At 42.2% G+C, this 14,008-nt stretch overlaps 2 protein-coding genes across 3 annotated transcripts in view; both read left to right on the top strand.

Moving 5' to 3' along the window:
- Positions 1-14,008, top strand: part of ADAM17 (ADAM metallopeptidase domain 17) — a 290,647-nt gene that overhangs the window by 216,482 nt on the left and 60,157 nt on the right. The window lies entirely within an intron of this gene.
- The window catches only part of MBOAT2 (membrane bound glycerophospholipid O-acyltransferase 2), a 74,734-nt gene that overhangs the window by 9,454 nt on the left and 51,272 nt on the right, over positions 1-14,008 (top strand). Inside the window, exons 1-2 of one of the 2 annotated variants that reach the window (XM_081189131.1) lie at positions 54-192; positions 13,610-13,755. In XM_081189131.1, coding sequence (XP_081045257.1) covers positions 142-192; positions 13,610-13,755 — 197 coding nt within the window. In that variant the 5' untranslated portion in view covers positions 54-141. Of the gene's footprint in view, positions 1-53; positions 193-13,609; positions 13,756-14,008 lie in introns of those variants that run through there. The other variant, XM_081189130.1, reaches the window with a different exon arrangement.

Raw genomic sequence — 14,008 nt, 5'->3', positions numbered from 1 at the left:
AGAGCTAGTGAGCAAGTAGGTAGTGAATGACAGCTCCTCCTCCTGTTTGTTTGCTCATGGCCTCTGAGCCAGAGCGAGAGACAAGCAGATTGCAATGGTGAAGAGAAGGGAGCTCTTGTCAGCGGGACACCTTCCTGGGGCATGGGACATTGGCAAGTGCCTGGCCATGCAGACCCATCAAATCCTAGGAAGGTCTGTTTGACAAGAGACAAAAGTGGAATGAACTTACATAGCCTAAGTGGTGTGATCACTGGTTTTTCCCCAGACTGACACCTCTTTATTTGTCACATCGGGACATTTCAAGATAACAGCCAACCTAGGCTTGGGGAGGAAGTCAGTTGCCACATCCAGACATTCATATATCAGTTTAAGAAGCCAAAATGTTCATGAGCCTTTTGCTTATATGTGCAGCTCCTCTCTTGGCTGCGCACTGCGATAAGCCAGGATACGTCTATCTATAGTTTCCTGCCTCACTGGGCCATTACACGAAAGATTGTGTAAAGGTCAAGAGCTGTAAATGTCTTCTTCAGCAGGGATATAGCGCCAGAAATATTTGTAAGGAGGTCTGCTTGTCTTTGGGATTGTGTCTCCTAATAACAGCACGTTGAGAAACTTAACAGAGCGTTTGGTCTATCATGTTGAACTTATAGGAATAATATAAGTGTACTTTGTTGCTTTTGGAGTCGGAGTAGGCATTTGAAATGTTAGAGATGTGTACTCTGTTTCCCTTTTTTAAAAACCTCATTCATGCATTACTTGTGTGTATAACATAATCATTAAGACCAGGAATTGAGTATCTGTAGTGCTTCAGATGTTGTTGGATTCCCAACTTCCATCAGCCTCCATCAGCATGACAAGTAGTCATGGATGATGGGAGTTGTAGTGTGGTGAAGAAGGCATAGACTTGCTAAATAAAGAAGACATGGGAGACCAGGACTTCTGAAAATGAGAAATTTCAAAAAACTGTAAATACCAGTGGCAGGTAAAGTGCAATAAAGCATTCCAAAGTAAATAGCCTCATAAAAAGGTGTTTGCTTTTATCTGCCATCAGGCTACTTTAATGTACCAGTATAAGGAGCAGGATGCGCACATATGGCTATGGCTTTAAATTGATATTCAGCATGGCTCTTAGCCAGGATAGGCAATTCTTGGCACAGTTAGGGTAATTTGATGAAAATGTCAACCTACAGACTCATTTTTCACTTTCATATATGGTTAACATGTTCTGTATAATTTTTTGGCTGCAGTGGGAGAGGAGGAAATTGGCAAACGTGAACTCCCTTTTTCCTTTCCATTAGCAGACATTTCTGCGGGATTAAAAGCACTCCCACAAAGACACAAGTTTGATGCACTCTCTTCTTTGCGGGCAAACTAGTTTTGGGGCAGTTTAGGCAAAATGGCTAATTTTGGATTGCCGAGAACCAGGAAATAAGTGGCGAAATGGCATCTCAGAAAGGGGAACAGGGAGCACGGGAAATCAAAACTCCAGTATTTTCTTGCTTGTAACACCACACCTTGGTTTACTGTTAAATCTCAGCTGTCACTAGGGTTTTAGATATAAAAATGGAGTGCTTCTTGAGATTACTCATGTTCTGATGCTTGAGGTCAAATTGTTAATTTATTTCAGCGTGATATGTGTGAAGAATCAGTGTGTGTATAATTCACATATTTTCCCTTCAAAATATGAAGTAGCAGGAACCTTATCCTTAACTAGTTTCCTCTTGTAATTCTTCAGAAGAAAAATAATCTACAAACATGCACCTATTCAGAATTGACATATGCGCTCTGTACTTTGATTTGACAACAGAAAAAGCATTGTGTTTTTGACTAAGAAATATGTATTATGAGAAGAAATTCTGTAAAGGTTGAAGAATAGATCAAACCAAGGGATGCAGAAACAGATAACCACACTTCACTGTTATGCTTGTGAAAAGCCGAAAATGTGGATTAATGTACTGGTTGTATACAAGCAATTCCAGCAACTGGTTTCTAAATGCAGTGCCTGAGCCAAATGATACAAATGCTGTCTATTAACAAATCTGAGAAATGATGATCAATTTAAAGGGCCATATATTTGTTGCCTAATACTCTACATAACTTTTTAACAAATACAGTTATGTAAACATGTGGATAGGGATGCGGATGGCACTGTGGTCTAAACCACTGAGCCTCTTGGGCTTGCCGATCAGAAGGTTGCGGTTTGAATCGCCGCGACAGGGTGAGCTCCCGTTGCTCGTTCCCAGCTCGTTCCCACCTAGCAGTTCGAAAGCACGCCAAAAAAAGTGCAAGCAAATAAATAGGTAGCACTCTGGTGGGAAGGTAAATGGCGTTTCCGTGCACTGCTCTGGTTTCAGTGTTCCGTTGCGTCAGAAGCGGCTTAGTCATGCTGGTCACATGACCCGGAAAAACTGTCTGTGGACAAATGCCGGCTCCCTTAGCCTGTAAAGCGAGATTAGTGCCGCAACCCCAGAGTCGTCCGTGACTGGACTTAACTGTCAGGGATCCTTTACCTTTTTAAACATATGGATAGCCCCACTGAGGTCATCATCATTTATTTCATAGAACTGTAGAGTTAGAAGGAACCCTGAGGATCATTGAACTTACAATCTTGGCATTATCACTACTATGGTATAACTAACTGAGCTACCCAGGCTGCTTAAAGTGGGCACATTTTACTAGGTTGCTGAAATGAGATGTTCTCCCACATGCCAGCTTTTTGCTCAAGTTTCTGGGTTTGGGGAAAATATCTATGAACCTAGTTATTGGGGTGATTTTTAAAACAACTTTCCTTTAGAAATTAAGATTCCCCCCCTTACTTCTGCAGGTGTATTCCTATTTAAGTTGTATTAGTGCATAGTATGTGCCAAAGGAAATAATGAATTTTGAACTTACAGCAGATTTTGAAACATAGGGAGAAACATGGGTGTTATTTTTTAAAATGTTGGAGAATTGAATATCAAAACAGCTTCCTTTGTTGATGAATATGTTGGTTTTCAGTCCGGCCTTGATTAAGCATTCAGGAAATGAACATGTAGCCTAGAAAGGGGCATAAAGCACGTTCACTCTCTAGGACTGTGTGAAGCTTTGCTGGCTTCTAACAAATATAGCCAGAGCAATTTTACACGTCCCATAAACTGGGGCAATTTCACTAGACATGGCTGTCGCACCCCATCTCACTTGCTTGTTGACTTTGCAAGAAGGGAGTTACACTTGGACATGTAGTAAAGGCTCCAGAGTTGCGTTCTGCAAGAATTGCATTTCAGTTTGAGGATCTTAGCGTTTTGCAGGGTGGTGGTTGGAACCCAGCATAGTCCAAAGATTGGTCCTGTCTCCTCTCCACCACAGCCGTTTTCTTCCACCATTTTAATGTTTTGCAAGGATGATTGTGGAGGAAGTGAAATGGGGGGCAGTGGGTTGGTGGGGTGGAACAGCGTAATCTAGAGAGAGGGGGCCTCTGGAAAGTGCTGGGGGCCAGACTGAGAGACCTGGTGGACTGCATTTGGCCTGTGGACTGTGGAGTTCCCAATCCATGGTAAATGCACCCCATTGCTGTACAAACAGTTAAACTGGACAGAGATACAACATCAAAAGCTGGAGGCTCAGTAATGGAACCTGGTATTACCAGTGATCCATTCCTGCACTAGATATAAAGGCAAAGGTAAAGGGACCCCTGACCATTAGGTCCAGTCATGACCGACTCTGGGGTTGCGCGCTTATTTCGCTTTATAGGCCGAGGGAGCCGGCGTTTGTCCACAGACAGCTTCCGGGTCATGTGGCCAGTATGACTAAGTTGCTTCTGGCAAACCAGAGCAGCACATGGAAACGCTGTTTACCTTCCTGCCAGAGCGGTACCTATTTATCTACTTGCACTTTGGCGTGCTTTCGAACTGCTAGGTGGGCAGGAGCAGGGACCGAACAACGGGAGCTCACCCCGTCGCGGGGATTCGAACCGCCAAGCTTCTGATCGGCAAGTCCTAGGCTCTGTGGGAGCCTAGATATACTAGGAAATAAAACCTCTCTCACTAAGTGTTGGCTCAATTTGTGCTCTTTGTACAGCACAAAGCATTTATCCACCTACAGAATTGGGTAACAGAATTGGGTCAAGTTCTGAATTAATATGTCCTCCTTTGCTGCAGTTTGGCATATGGTAGGGAAAGCACTTGGTATGTGCATTGGATGAGACCTGAAGTTTCCTTCTCTTCTAAGGAAGTCATAGAAGCAAGCCAAAATAGTATCCCTACCATGTATAGATGAAAGCCTTAAAAATAGCAGTTTTGGAATCTTTTTATACAAGTTTATTAGCATTCTCCATTGAAACAGCTTTCTCACCTTTATTTGGTCAGGACTTCTTTTGTATGTAATATGCAAAACTCTGTAGAGCTACATCTTTACTTGCAAAGCATCTGAAGTCAAATTCACTGTGCTGCACCAGTATTCTTGCTGTTACACACGTGATGGAAAGAATTTGATCATATCTGCGTTTTGTTTGGTGGTTCTTGCATAATATCAAATTGATAGCATAGGCATGGTCTAGGGCAGGGGTGGCTAATCTGTGGCTTGCCAGGTGTTGTTGGACTCCAGCTCCCATCAGCTCCAGACAACATGACTAGTGGTCTGGGATGAAGAGAGTTGTAGTTCAACAACATCGGGAGGTTCCACAGTTTAACCACCAGTGCCCTATTGGAGTCCCCCCCCCAATGCTTTCTCTGTATATAATTTTGTAATTAAATTTTCTGTTTTACAATTTAGAATATTCATTTAAACAACCTTAAAATATCAATGACTCCCCTTCTTCTCTTTCCATGGTTCATTTTGCATAACATAAATCCCTGCATATTTTATATAAACTAAACCATTCAGTATTCCATGTTTACTTCCATCAAAACTTATTTACACTGTTGAATTTATCTTAATGTTGCCAATGTTTTCAAGTGTACACAGTTCCCCTCCATATTTTCAATAAACATTTTCCAATCTTCTTTAAACGGATGTTCTGCTTGTTCTCTTATTCTATAAGTTAGATCTGCAAGCTGCGCATATTCCATCAGTTTAAGTTGCCATTCTTCTTTAGTTGGGACCTCACTCGTTTTCCATTTTGGAGCTAACGAAACACAGGCCGCAGTAGTGGCATACATAAATAAGGTTACATTTTATATTCTTTATTGAAAAATAAAAAGTACAAAGATACAAGTGCACAGAGTAAGACCAAACACAAAAAGTAGAAGAAAAGAAAAGAAATAGTACCCATGTACAAAACAAAACAGAACAAGTATGCATTACCAAAAATAAATATAAAAATGTTATTTTAAAAGGTTACAAATGTTAACCAGACCTTAACTAATAAGGTATTTATAAAAATGAATTCCAAATATTGTTGAATTGGTCCATGGCATGTCTACATTTGTATGCAACTTGTACATGTGTAGCAAGTTTGTACACATTTAAGGGGCAATTCCTTGCCTGCTTTTCCAGTCTGCACTTTTGTGCTGATAGAACTAGGAAGTGGAGATTTCCTACGCCACCGTGCAATAGTGGTTGATGGTATTGAGGCCGATATGACCCTCCCCATCTTATTTCACTGGCATTTTGTCAGTGGGAGCCAGCGTCGTCGTGAAGTGTTTATCTGGATCGAGTAGTCCCAAGTTCAAATCCCCAGTCAGCCATGAAGCCCTACTGGGTTACTGTGTCAGCTGCTGTCTCTCGATCTAACCTGCTTCACAAGGTCCTTGTGAAAATAAAATAAAGCAAGGTATAATGAAATAAAGCAAAATATTAGTAAAACCTTAAAGCCTCAGTTAGCGGCTAGGTGGGCTTGTGGCCCTGGGCAAAGATATGGTGCAAGGAACCAAGTTGTTTACCTTTTTCATACTTGGCCACAACTGTGTAGTCTTTCCAGGGTGGGCTGCAAAAATTGCAGGAGGCACGAGGAGCAGCCTAGCCTGTGTGTCCCTGGCAGTTTCTCTCCTGAAACCTTAAACTGAGCCTTCATGGGCGTATTGGTGAGTCAAGAGGCAGAAGGAGTTTTGCTCATATAGCACAAGTTAAGGCCTGTGCTTTAAAACAGAGTTGGAAAACCTTTCATCAGTCCATGTGTAGATGGACAAGTCTCTGCTTTTTCTTTAAACTCCCTCCACCTTAACTCGATGAGAGTTTCGTTAGGACAAAGTTTGTGAAATTATGGTCTGACTAACCCTCCTTCTTGTGAAACCAGTTACTGTCCTATCTTGTTACCATACATTTCAAAGGGAAGCGAAACTCCACAGAAACTGAAAGTGTCTAGTAATAAATCCAACTACAAATGGTTACCTCTGTCCAAATATCTTTATGTCCTGTTGATTTCAACGAGGGAATGCAGTTAACTTTGCTCTGCTGAAACCAGTACTTACCTTTTGCCTGGATTGCATCTGTTGGGTGTGTAGTGTAAACAGTTTTGAGACTTGGGTACCTGAATGGTTATCGCATCTCGTGATGAACCTGTTCCCTGTGACACCCTTTTTCAGGCCTCTTCTGTAAAAGGTGAGGCATCTGATGGCTGGGATTAGGGTATTTTCTCTCATATATATATATATATATATATATATGCTTTCGTAGATTTTCACGGGTACAGGAATGTAGGTTTTGGTGTCTTCGGGTGTCTTCCCGTGTAAGAGTTGGGGTGTCTAGGCGACGTTTCGACGAGGTCTCACTCGTCATCTTCAGGCTGGTGCTTTCGGCTTCTTGTTACTAGAACAGAGCAGGATCTCAGTGTTTGAGTTCCTATAAATACTGTTGAGGGGGTGTGGTGTATAGCCTCCAACGTTCTGGGCAGAGAGGAAGTTCCTAGGTTAATGTGCCTTTTCTTCTTTTGTTCATTAATTACTTGAGGGATATCTTGAGTGATTACTTGAGTGATATTCTGAGTACCACTTAGGAGGGTCATTAGGTGTGGATTAGTTACTAAAGCTTTCGTGTCTTGACCTCTTGACCTTGTAAAGAGTTTTTCTGAGAAGATGGCTGTACTGCACTTAGTTGTGCTCTGGCTTGGCTTCGTGTATAGGGGCGAGCTGTGGTTTTGTGCCCTGTGCCAGCCAGATCTGTGTAGGGATTGCAGGGGGGTGCAGCATCCGGAGGTGTCACTATGGTTTGGCTACTGGATGGTGTCTGTAATTTATCTGTGGAGAGGGTCTGGGTTTGGGTCTGGTGTGGTTGATTGGAGATGGCGTTCTGTGTGCCTCTGGTTCTGGTGTCGGTTTTTTGTGGGGAGGGCTAATTTCCAGATGTCTGGCAGGCGGGACGTGTCGTCACGCTTGTTCATGTTGTGAGGGTGTTTCTCTATCTCGATGGCTTCCATGATTATTCTCTTGTGGTGATGTTCCATGTTAAAGAGCAATTTGGAATCTGCAAAATTAATTTCGTGTCCTGTTTCTTTCATGTGTTGGTAAAGAGAGGAAGTTTTTTCTTCTTTTTTGACGGCATTCTTGTGTTCTGCGATACGTGCATTTATTCGTCTGTTTGTTTGTCCAATGTACGTGGCTGGGCAGACTTTGCAGGGTATTTCATAGACCCCTTGGTTTTCTAACTGGATTTTATCTTTTGGGTTTCTGAGGATATTGGCTATTTTTTGGTTGGTGCAAAAGGCTGTTTTGATATTGTGTTTATGGAGGATTTTGCTAATTTTATCTGTAGTGCCCTTGATATAAGGAAGGAGGGCCATGCCATTGTTTTCTTCTGTGTCTTGACAGAAGAAAGCTTTAGTAACTAATCCACACCTAATGACCCTCCTAAGTGGTACTCAGAATATCACTCAAGTAATCACTCAAGATATCCCTCAAGTAATTAATGAACAAAAGAAGAAAAGGCACATTAACCTAGGAACTTCCTCTCTGCCCAGAACGTTGGAGGCTATACACCACACCCCCTCAACAGTATTTATAGGAACTCAAACACTGAGATCCTGCTCTGTTCTAGTAACAAGAAGCCGAAAGCACCAGCCTGAAGATGACGAGTGAGACCTCGTCGAAACGTCGCCTAGACACCCCAACTCTTACACGGGAAGACACCCGAAGACACCAAAACCTACATATATATATATATATATATATATATATATATATATATATATATATATATATATATATATATATGCTTTCGTAGATTTTCACGGGTGCAGGAATGCAGGTTTTGGTGTCTTCGGGTGTCTTCCCGTGTAAGAGTTGGGGTGTCTAGGCGACGTTTCGACGAGGTCTCACTCGTCATCTTCAGGCTGGTGCTTTCGGCTTCTTGTTACTTAATGAACAAAAGAAGAAAAGGCACATTAACCTGGGAACTTCCTCTCTGCCCAGAACGTTGGAGGCTATACACCACACCCCCTCAACAGTATTTATAGGAACTCAAACACTGAGACCCTGCTCTGTTCTAGTAACAAGAAGCCGAAAGCACCAGCCTGAAGATGACGAGTGAGACCTCGTCGAAACGTCGCCTAGACACCCCAACTCTTACACGGGAAGACACCCGAAGACACCAAAACCTGCATATATATATATATATATATATATATATATATATATATATATATGTATATGTATATGTATATATAAACACACTCAAATTTTTCACATTATATTCCCCTCTCTCGAGCACTCGATTATGGTATTTTCCATGTCTGGTGCTCCAGTTATTGAATGCTCTTCCCAGGGAAGCCTTCTTCGTGCCCAGACCTAGTTCTTACTGTGATATTATTTTGATGCATGCAGCCTTTAATATTTTTGTTAGACTTTAGTATTAACTCTGGTTTCACATTGTTTAAAGATACTCTGAGTCTGGGCTGAATAATGCGGCAAGAAGAAACAGAGATACTGGATTTGTGATAACCAGTTTTTCTTTTTGAGGTTTTTTTTTTAAGGTGGTGTAGTTGTTGAGAATATGGCATCCTCTAAAAGCGTCTTTCACCCAGACCACATCATTAATAGCTCACTAGCAACATTCACACACGGTTACCGGCTTACCTTGGATGATAAGATTGTTCCTGCTTTGCTCCTCCCTACTAGTGAGTCAGAGCAACAAACCATGATCCTTGGCTTAGCATCACATCCAAACTGGGAATAGTTTTACTCAATTAAATGATAATTGATAAACCAAGAATGAATCGTGGCTTCAGATCATAGTCTGGAGCGGTACTCCCCCCCCCCCCAAGAAAAATAGGTGCTGGTACTCATAATGAACGCGGGTGGCACTGTGGTTTAAACTACTGTGCTGCTTGGGCTTGCTGATCGAAAGGTTGGCAGTTCGAATCCTGGGTGAGCTCCCATTGTTCGGTCCCAGTTCCTGCCAACCTAGCAGTTCAAAAGCACACAGTGCAAGCAGATAAATAGGTACCACTCCGGCGGGAAGGTAAACGGCGTTTCCGTGCGCTGCTCTGGCTTTGCCATGCTTAGTCATGCTGCGGCTTAGTCATGCTGGCCACATGACCTGGAAAAAGTGTCTGCAGAAGCGGACAAACGCCGGCCTCCCTCAGCCTGTGAAGCAAGATGAGTGCCGCAACCCCAGAGTCGTTCGCGACTGGACTTAACTGTCAGGGGTCCCTTTATCTTTACCTTTTACTCATAATGAAGTTGTTGCAGTAAGTGCCAGACTTTTTAACAACAAAAGAGAGGTGTCGGTACTGTGTAACCTTGAGTACCCCCTGGGAAAAAAGCACTGGTCTGGACTGAAATGAACTACAGTCTCTAGGGAGGATGTAATGCTAAGCTACAGATCATGGTTTGCTGTCCTGTTTGCTAGCAGGAAGGAGTAAAGCGAGACCTTTGCATATACAGTGAGTCATTATCCATGGTTTACTGTGATGTGTGAATGCACCCACTGTGTAGGTGGGACCATCATGTTATGACTAACCCATCCATGATCCAAATATTCTTTGATAGGGAAATGTATGCCACAGTGGGCCTGAGGGGGGACGGGTATTGCTGACACTTGTGGCATATGTAACTTACAGAGCTGGTGAGAGAGAGGCATTGAGAGTTCAGTAAGAGAAATCGGGAAAATATAAACCATGTTGCTTCCAGCTGCAATTTATCACATTTTTAATGCAGTTGTGCATTTTTGCAGCTCCCCCAATTTCTTTTTTTCCTTCTTCCTCTGTTTGTTTAATATTAATTCTTCATTGGTGATATGAATTAAGAAAATCTTTTCCCGCCCCACTGTTTTCTGGAAATGTCTAGGCTCTATAGAATCTCAGGGGTGGGAGGAGGAGACCCATAGTTGTAAAAGAGATTCATAGTTATAGTGCACTTGCAGATGAACTTCAGAGCCTGAGGACAATTGGTCCCTTTCTTTATAGTAATGTGTTGAGAACGAATAATTCCTTTTGTCTGGCACTGCAATAATACTTAAAAGCAGCCATTGTTTAAATTTTAAACTGTGAATGCAAGTTTAATACAGTTTTTTATGAATAGTAGTTCTTCACATTCCTTTAGAAATTTTCTCAGTGAAATGATAGGTGGGGTTGTATTGCTAATTGCAATGTAGTCCTGTACACCACCCAAAGATTAATGAATTTCGCAACATAGGATTTTGGATTGTTAATTTTAATAATGGTGTTTACTTTAAGGATTTGCTAGGCTTGTTGAATAGGAGGTTACTTGGGCTGAAACAGTGCCAGCATCAAACAGCTTTTTAGCCTTTGCCGGTAAGGTTTTAATATGGCTTCCTGGGCTTGAAAAATCAGGAATTTGACTCTCTGCCTCTGATAACTCTGGAGAATAGGCACAATTGTTTCTGCTTTTAAGCAGTTTGGAGTAGCAGAATCCAGAAATATTGTTTGATTGGTAAGCTATTGCCCCTGGAGAGGGCTTAGCAAATCCAGCTACCACATCATTATGCCAGAGTAGAACCTTGCAGTCAACCTTGACTCTCCTGAGAATTCCAGCCTGGATTGGTCCACTTACACTTTAACCAAGTAGCTAGAAGGAGAAGGATACTTCAGCTAACTTTGTACACTCTTAAGAGATGGGCTTTTGACTGGCCCGTCCATCAAAGCATGGCATTAATGACACCCTGTGTAGGTTTGAATGGTACCAGTCTTGGCCTATTCATACTAGGGGGTTCTTCTTTTCTCTCCCTCTCCCTTTGACCATTATATGTGTTAATGGCAATTGTTGAAATGCTTTGACATCCACGGTGGAATGCTTTCACTTCAGCAAGTATTAGCTCCTTCCTTGCTTCCCTCTTTCTGTACTCCTGATGGATTGGTTTTTCCTCTTCCTTTCCTCTAGTATTTGGAACTGAAGTTGGATGCATACAAATTTGCACAGTGTATAACTTCTCTGTTAATTCATGTGTGCGGTAAGGATGTTGGTAGCAGAGAAGTTAGTCTTCCCACTTGCATGCCAATTTCTTCTTGGGTTGTCTTTTCCCTCAGGCTGCTTTTATTCTTGGCCAGACTTCTAGTTTTCGAGCCTGCCAGAGAGAAACTTTGTGGGAGAAATCGTTGAACAAGGAGCTGATTAAGTACTCCCTTCGTGCCCAGTGAATGCCCTTCCCCTATGCCCGCCCTAGCAGTCTGAGGTGAAGATAAATTTGGGAACATATAGTTTCTGCCCTGAAACATAACTTAATGCACCGGTTTGCCGGTTTCTGAATATGGAGTTCCTCAGTCTCATACCTGTGGTGGCCTGTCTCAGCACATCCTTGCTGCATCTCTATGCTGTCAAACACAATTTGTATGTTTGATAACATTTAAACTTCAGTTCTTCTGTGAAACATTGGGACTCATGAAAGCTGTAGGTCAAACATGAACACTTGTCTTTGCGGTTTGCTTAAAAAGCCTTCCTTGAATAAAAAATAAGTCTCAAAGAGGTTTGACAAATCGCTATGCGGACACAAAATCAATTTTTTTAAAAAACCACAATATTAAATGGTGTTAAATTAATTTTGTGGCATATGGCTGCCTCCTCTGAATTCCAAAATAACATTCTACAGAATGGTGAGGTATCTCAAATCTGCAAAAGGACATTTCCAGAGCTCTAAATTGTCTGTTTTAGAGTTTGCAGTGGACAGTACTTATATCTTACTCAGGACAATGAAGGTTATTGTTAGAAACTATCTGCCCCCTCAAGTTTTTAAAGTTATATGCATGCAGGGGTTGACTTGATGCATTTTAAATTGGGCATGAAACACAAGCCTTCAGGGACCACTAGAAGCTGATCCTTGCCAAAAGCAGGGCTTGCATTTGGTGCTGAATGCAAGCCCTGCATTTAGCAGGAATCTTTGCAGCTGTGGCTTAACTTCAAGCCAGGGCTGTAAAAGAATAAACTGGAGCGCATTTAGAGTACGCTTGTCAGTTGAATCACCTGATGGCATGTGATAACAGGTGGGTGGCCCTGTTCACCTGTCAGAAGTGGCCTGCAGAGAGTCTTTGTTCAGTTTTCTCATGAGGTCTAATAACAGGGAGTATGTTTGTCTGATTTGTATATGCTTTACATTTGGTAAAACAGCTGCAGTATTTTTGTATGTATATAGATGCATGTTTTTGCAGCGGAAATAGCTTGAAGAAACTGGCATTGCATATTCAATGGCACTTAAAAGGTCTTACTGGAGCAGACCTGTGGTTCTGTATACCTGTGACCTAGACAGTGCATCTTACACATTATCTGGTTATGAAAATAATACATGTACTTTGAGTTTTAAGGGTATCCAATATCTTACAGTCATCAATTATAAATAGCTTTCATTTTTTCATATGGTAAGAACTTTGGTTAATATTCTGTCATGTGTTGCCTTTATAACTGTAATGAGTATGGGTTGCTTGTGCGTAAGTTGCCGCCTCTCCTGGCTATGTTGCCTGGTTAAACCTTTCTGTCTGGATAGCCCTTCACTTCGTGGCTGCCTCAGTCACTAGCAGAATCCGTCAGTGGGCGTTTCGTAAACCTTTTCCAACATAAAAGTTGTTTGACGCCAAGTCTCCTCCTACTCTCCCTGCGCGGAAGTCTTCTGCGCAGGGAGGGCGTGGGTAGCGGAGGACCTGTGCTCTCCCCGCTGGTGTCCGGTGAAGAGTCCTGGAGCCCTCTCGCCGATTCCCCCATCTGCCCCCCTTTATCCCTGGTGTAGCGCTGATTTGCTTCCCCATCTGCTGAGCTGCCTCTCTCCCTGCTGGGCCCTTCTCCAGCATCATTTGAGAGCCTTCCCTCCGCCTCTAGCTCCGATGTCAGTTCCCTGACAATAACATTTTTTTTTTAAAGGGAAGTAACTGTTTCCGTTCCTACAGATATGTGTTTTTACTTACTAATCCTGCATATGGGGAATGCAACTTTCTTATTGGAATGAATGACATTAAAACAATCTTCCTGTGTTTCCGGCATATGATTTGGACCAATTGTTAGTGTCTTTGAAACTGATTTAATTTGACATGTTGGATCCGCATCTGGTAACAGCTGTGGGAAATGTTTCTGGAGCATCAAAGGGTTTATGACAGACGTGATGTTTAGAGATTCGTACCAGCTTCACAAACGATTCATATGATTCTCAAGAAGATTGGCTTTTAAAATGCGAAAGACTTGGTCTCCTTATTGCTTTGCAACAGTGAGTATAAGCACTTAACCGCAAAAAAATGATGAGAGTTTTCTTTTCTCCACAGGTCAACTTTGTAGTGTGCCAGCTCTTTGCTTTGCTTGCTGCTATCTGGTTTCGAACTTACCTTCATTCAAGCAAAACTAGTCCATTTATAAGGCATGTTGTTGCCACCCTTTTGGGCCTTTATCTTGCACTTTTTTGTTTTGGATGGTAAGTAACTTGATTTTTCTCTTTCGCTGTACCCAGGCACTGGTTTCTCTAGTCCAGGGTTTCCCAAATTTGGCTCTCCAGTTGTTTTTGGACTACAGTTCCTATCATCCCTGACCACTGGTCCTGCTAGCTGTTGTATCAGTGCTGCTTGATTTCAAGGCTTGTCTGCTTTTTTGTTTGAAGTACTACAAGCCTTACAAAACAAATATGACCATGGACCGCGTTGGGGCATGCACAGTGAACATAGTTACTA

The sequence above is a fragment of the Podarcis bocagei genome (assembly GCF_964188305.1).
Source record: "Podarcis bocagei genome assembly, chromosome: 3".
NCBI lineage: Eukaryota > Metazoa > Chordata > Lepidosauria > Squamata > Lacertidae > Podarcis > Podarcis bocagei.
This window is presented reverse-complemented; position numbering and strand designations above follow the sequence as displayed.